This window comes from Camellia sinensis, chromosome 4 (assembly GCF_055761805.1).
Source record: "Camellia sinensis isolate YWXY chromosome 4, ASM5576180v1, whole genome shotgun sequence".
In the NCBI taxonomy this organism is placed as follows: Eukaryota; Viridiplantae; Streptophyta; class Magnoliopsida; order Ericales; family Theaceae; genus Camellia; species Camellia sinensis.
In genome coordinates, this window is record NC_138964.1 from 212,763,139 (window position 1) to 212,769,430 (window position 6,292).

Consider the following 6,292-nt stretch of genomic DNA (forward strand, 5'->3'; position numbering starts at 1 on the left):
TGAAATTGAAAAAGTCTCTAACTTTAATCCAGGTTACGAGTTTGTACACCCCCCTATCTTTGACTTATTTCATTATGAGTTGGATACGTCCCTTTGTTGTCAAGTGAACCAATTCCATGAGTTAGAAGGAGAAGTTAAGTGTGTGATTGGCTTGTAGGTAATGATGAAGAGTATATTGGCCCTGTTTGATACATCTTTTTTTCAGCTTATTTCAGCTTTCAGCTTAATTTAAGCTATTTTGATGTGTTTGATTTAGCTTAACAATGCAGCTTATAACTTTTTGTAAGTAAAAAATCAGCTTATTCTTTGAGTGGGGCAGGATAAGCTTAATTTATAAGTCAGAAATTGGCTTATGTTCATAGTTATAAGCTATAAGCTATTAAGGCATAAGCTATAAGCACTTTCCCACAGCTCTACCAAACAGGGCCATTGTAGAGGGTAGAAAAAACCTGTTGAAAAATACATTATACTTGTAAGAAATTTGAGAACTTTGGAATTTTACGTAGTCATAATCAAAGCACTTGATAGAATGAATGTCATGGAAATTCCCGAAAGGTATATATTAGGTCGATGGAGATCGGATGCAAAAAATTGTCAAGTTGAAGAGGAAAATGTTATAGTGGATGAGGATGATCCGAAGTTATTAATATTAGCACGTTATAGAGATCTTTGTCTAAGAATGGTGAAACTAGCAACTCAAGCATTTGTGCATAAACCTGCCCATCAATTGGTTGATGAAGGGATTAAGGAATTGTGTGTAAAAGTGAATAATATGATGAAGGGAGTTGGAAATTTTGGTACCAAAGAATTAGATGTTGATGACCCCAACTTTGCACAAGTTAAGGGCATACAGAAGAAAGATATTAGACACAAAGTGTGACAACTCCGCCACATATAATATTTTATATTTGGTTAATTAAGGAGATTTGGGATTTTAATTAGTCGCTGTACGGGGAGCAAATATTCCGGCGTGCCCGTATTCCTTTCTTCCAAGCTCCGTCGATATCCGATCACCTGTGAGCAAATAACGGTGAGCTACCCGGCGGTGTGTGGCCGGAAAAACCCTCCGACGGTCAAGTTAGCACACACCTTAGAGGGAATAGAGAGAAGGGAGAGAGTGTTTGAGTGTAAGAAATCCTTACAGATGTGTTCGTGTGTCGCGTATGGGGGGCGCAGACATGCTTATATACCTTCTGAGCCCCATATCCACTCCCTGTCATCTCCTGACCCGTGGCTCTGCTATCCCATCTGTCAGCATAAACCATGCCATTCATCACCTGCTCTTAACTGCCTGTCAGCACAGCTGGAGCTCGGCAGCCGAGCTGCCCTTCCTCGGTCATACCATGCTTCATACCTCAAGCGCCTAACCGGATAGACACACGGAGGACCGGGCTAAGCGGCATCCCGGCCGAGCCTAGCTCGGATACTTCGATCGGCCTTCCTGCCGACCATACAGTCTCCTCGGCTGACCATGCCTTTCCGGGCACCGGCCACTCAACTTCCTCGGTTGTCCATGCCTTCCTGGGCGCCGGTCACTCGGTCAATCCGGCTTTGGCCATCCTCGGACCGGGCACCCTGGTCCGACCGAGCACTGCCTTACCGAGCAGTTTCTGTCCGGTCCAGGGTGACACTCAGCCCGTACTCTGCCCGGCCCAAATTCTGGCAGCCCACTTTGGGTAAAAAGTCGATCGTCTCGGACCTATGCACCGTTGGGCCCTCAACTTGCTCGGTCGATATCTCGGCCCAACTCCAGATCATAAATTACCCTCTCAGTCACTATCCTGATTTAATTTGGGATTTATGAGAATTGTGGAATCCGATTTGTGTATGATTCTATTGAAGATTTATTTTAAGGGTCCGAATTTGAGTTAATTATGTTAATTAAATTATGAGGATTGAGAATGGTGATTATTACGAATTAAATTTATTTATGGGGTGTCAAATTTGAATATGTAATTTATTGACGGAAATTTGGAGTCTGATTAGAAATTGAAGGTCTAAATAGTTTGGGAAACCAAAATTGATGATGATAATGAATTTAATTTAATATTTGGAGCCTTTTGGGAGTTTGATTAAAAATCTGATTCAGAGTGACAAAATCAAATATAATTAATTGGGCTATATTGGAAGTCAAATTAGACTGATTAAATTATGTGTGATTTGTGATTAGTTATGATTAATTTAATTATATGCTAATCAAGATTTGTTTTAGGCTAAGTGTTGCTTAATTAAATTAATCCTAAGCATAAATTGCATTATGGAACAAACTAAAATTTGTGGGTGTAGGTGTACTGAAAAATTTAGGTGGGTGTACAAAGAAATCTGATTGTGAATGTTGTGCTGGTAGCTTCAGTCAATGTGCACGTGTGGAGTATGAATACACTTAGAGAAGTTGTGTGTGCGTGTTTTATGTGCTGGTGAACTTAATGGGTAGATGTAATTCATTTGACCCAAAACATTTAGCAGAGCGAGAGAAGAGAGAGAGAGCTTCATTACTTATACATACAATGTAGTTAATTTGCTGGTGCAAAACCGTGAGAAAGGAAGAAAGAAAGAAAGAAAAAGAAGAAGAAAAGGAAAAGGGGAAAACTCAACCAAATTCATTATAAGGTAAGGAATTCCATCCTCCTAGTTTTGTTTAATTAATCTAGACAAACATTGATTCAAGGTGGATTTTGAGAGGATTAAAAATAAAGATTTGAAGATCAATTATATAAATTGATAAAAATTGGGTCTTGCATGGTCAATCAAGTTAGATTGAAAAATATGAGTTATGGTCCTTTAAATTTGTTATGTATGAGTTTAATTTTGGGAATCAAGCTTGAATTGAGTCCCATAAATTACATGCAATAAGGATTATTTGAAGATTTGATTCATGCAATGGGGATATGTTCAAATTTATGGAATAAACTTAGAAATTAATTATTTTGGGTTTGATTTTGCATATCTTATATGGATTTGAGTCTTATTTTCACATGCATGTAATTTGGGGAAATTAAAGAATTAATTCATGAACATGGTTAAGGTTAATCAATATGGAAATAATTATAATTCTTCAATTGAACTTGGGATTGGAAACTTTGATATATATATGAGATGTAAATTTACATACATCATAAATTTCTTGAAATTGATTTCATATTTTGATGAAATAAGAACTAAGCTTTGGAAAATTTTGAGTTCATGAACAAATGAGTCCAATTTTTAAATTAAAAGAGTTTTGATGTAAATGATCTAAAATTGATAATGCTTTTTTGATTAATTAAGAGTTTGTGTGTTTCTAGACAAGTCATGTATGAACCCAAGTTTTGAGATTATATTTTGAAAGTTTAATTCATATTTTAGAATTTGTGAGTCTGGAATTGGGTTTGATATGAAAAACATAAATTGAGTTGAATTTGATGAACTTAAAGTTTGTATGCACAAGCATGTAAAGGATTGTCATGAATTTCCATATTTGAGTACAAACATGCATTTCATAATGAATTGAAGGCTATTTGGCACAAGTAAGCATGATAATGTTGAATTTCATGAAGTTGATCATCAATTATACTATTTAAGTTAAAAGTGAAACCTATATTTCACATGCATGTATATTCCAAAATGATATGGAAATTAATTTGCATGAGTTTTGAAGATATGAAGTTGGTATGGGTTGTCAAGAAAAATGTGAAATAATTTGGGAATTGAATTGTGATTTTGGATAAATTAGACTCAATTTTCTTATATCCTCATATTGTATAAAGATTTCCATGACGTTGTATCAAGAACATGAGTTTTAGACCCTTTGAATGCTAAGTTTGAGCTTCAAATGCAATTCTGGAAATTCCAGAATTCGACATGTTCGCTCGAGCGGGGAAAATCACCGCTCAAGCGTGAAATGTTGGCTTCCAGAACTTTTGCAGACATTTGTGTTTTGTTTTCCGTTCTCTTTCATTTCTAAGCACTCTTAGGCATACATTGGGCTTTATAAATGACCTAAAGGGTAAAGAAAGAAGCCTAAGAGAAATAAATAGATTAAAGAATGGATTGAATTGTTTGTGACCAAATATGTGTTATGAATTGTGTAGGGTCGAGCACAGAGACAAATCCACCGGTAGAATACTATGAGTAATATCTTAGTAAAGATATGTTCAAGTATGTTGTTTTCCCAAACGTTACTTCTGTACATGCCTTATGGATTTGTATGTTTGAATTAAGAATGAGTATTCTAAATGTCAGTCTTTTGCTTAAGACTAAGTGAATACAAATGCGATCATGATCATAAGTATGAAACACACATAAATATGTTTGACATGAATGATTGGGCCAAAGGCCGTCTGACATAAATGATAGTCTGACATGAATGATTGGGCCAAAGGCCGTCTGACATGAATGATTGGGCCAAAGGCCGTATGACATGAATGATAGTTTGACATGAATGATTGGGCCAAAGGCCGTCTGACAATAATGATAGTCTGACATGAATGATTGGGCCAAAGGCCGTCTGAAATGAATGATTGGGTCGAAGGTTGTTTGACAAGAGCGAATTAGGCCTGAGGCCATTTGATATGTTTGGGCTTGAGGCCATTTGATGTATTAGATAAAAGTGTGAATGGGTCTAAGGCCGTTAGATATGTCTGTTACGAATTTCATTCATGTAACTTCTTTAGTTTGATATTATTCACTAGGCTATCGCTCACTCTCATTTATATGTGTGTAGGTGAGCAAAGAGATGTCCAAACCCAACCTCAGTGAAAGATATGAGAGGAAGTCAAGTTTGTGGAGTCAACCATGACATGCCTCATGAACAAGGCCTTAGTTTTCAAAACTATTGTTTTGACCCATTTTGTCTTCTTTTGATGGTCATGTTTGACCTTATTTGTATATAAGCTATGGTTTTGTATAATTATGGTATTACATGGATCTAGACATAGAATGTCTTTTATGTGGGTACGTTTAGTGTGAGTTATTAATATAAGAAATATTTTTGTTCATTCCATTTATGCACAAGTTCATTGGACAATTATTATCTTTTGCTTCTGTAACAACCCTCATCACGGTTTACCGAATAACCATTGATTACCGTTAAACTGAAACTGATTATGACTGATAAGTGAACTGAATAAACTACTGAACTGACTGACTGAAATTGAAACTGAATTAACTGAGTATGCCTGTTTTATTGTAATTCTATCTATTTGGTTATTTGATTATCTGTTCGTGTCTTTGTGTTTAAACTGCTAATTGAAGGCCTTATTAGTGGCCGAACCGGAAACCGATTAGTGTTTTATAATCATCGTGATTTATGTGAATTTATAGCATATTTATCTGAAAACTGATTAGGTATGATTAAATTAGATTAAATATTGTTAAATTGCATTGTTCTACTTATTCACAATTTTGCCATCCTTAGTGGCCACTACCTAGGACATCCCCTTATTTCACTCAAACAAAACATTTCCTCAGCCCCTTGTCCTTGCTAGCCGACCAAGAGAGAGTGATAGTGAGAATAGTGAATTCAACATAGAGATTTGGATTGAATCTTGAAGAATCGAAAGCTTAAGTGCATAATTGAGCCTCTAGACTTGTAATTGAGGAACCTAGGTATGAATTTCATCCTTCTTATGGTGTATTTAAGTTCCTTCTAGCATGGATCATGGTAGTTTAAAGAGCTAAGTCAAGAATTGGTTCATTAATGTTGGATTGGAGCTCATTCCATGCATGCATGTTTGAATTGTTGAATTTTGAGTTGATTCCATGGAGAATTGTCTCATGCATGCTCATGGTTACGTTAAGTCCATGTTTTCATCTTGTTTTTGTAAGAGTTAGCTCATTTGAGCTTGTATGTAAAGCTTTGAAATGATTTAAATTCATGCATGTTTGCATGTTCTTCATATTCATGGAAATTGGTTTGAATTGGATTTATTTGAAACACCCTTGGGCTTTGATTTTACAAATTAAGCTTTGAATCATGTTAAAGTATGAGTTTTGGGATGTTTTCTGGAAAATTGGCCCAAGAGGATCGAAATTTATGGTTTAAAACTTGGTTTTGAGCTTGAGGTTCAAATCTGGAATTTCCAGAATTTGGACTCACGCTCGAGCGGGGTGACTGACGCTCGAGCGTAGAAATCGTGCTCCCAGCATTTTGTTCTGTTTTGCAGTCCGCTCAAGCGGAATAATTGACGCTCGAGCGGGACATTGTGTCTCATGCTCGAGCGGGTGTCGAGCGCCCAATCGAGCGTGATTTTCACCTATCCAGCACTTTTGACTGTTTTGCAGAACGCTCGAGCGGGTAAGTCTACGCTCGAGC

At 36.6% G+C, this 6,292-nt stretch overlaps 1 protein-coding gene and 1 long non-coding RNA gene across 2 annotated transcripts; both read left to right on the plus strand.

Annotated features, from left to right (window-relative positions):
- Positions 1-529: 529 nt before the first annotated feature.
- On the plus strand, positions 530-880 carry LOC145824429 (protein FAR1-RELATED SEQUENCE 1-like). The gene has a single exon (XM_082924085.1). The coding sequence runs from the start codon at positions 530-532 to the stop codon at positions 878-880; it is 351 nt and encodes a 116-aa protein (XP_082780211.1).
- A 1,556-nt stretch (positions 881-2,436) lies between these two features.
- On the plus strand, positions 2,437-4,976 carry LOC114307507 (uncharacterized). Its single transcript, XR_003645140.2, has 2 exons — positions 2,437-2,610; positions 4,703-4,976. It is a non-coding gene; the product is annotated as an uncharacterized LOC114307507 (long non-coding RNA).
- The last annotated feature ends 1,316 nt before the right edge of the window (positions 4,977-6,292 follow it).

Coding starts and splice junctions, on each gene's coding strand:
- LOC145824429 (XM_082924085.1), top strand. CDS start 530: ATGAATGTCATGGAAATTCCCGAAAGGTATATATTAGGTCGATGGAGA.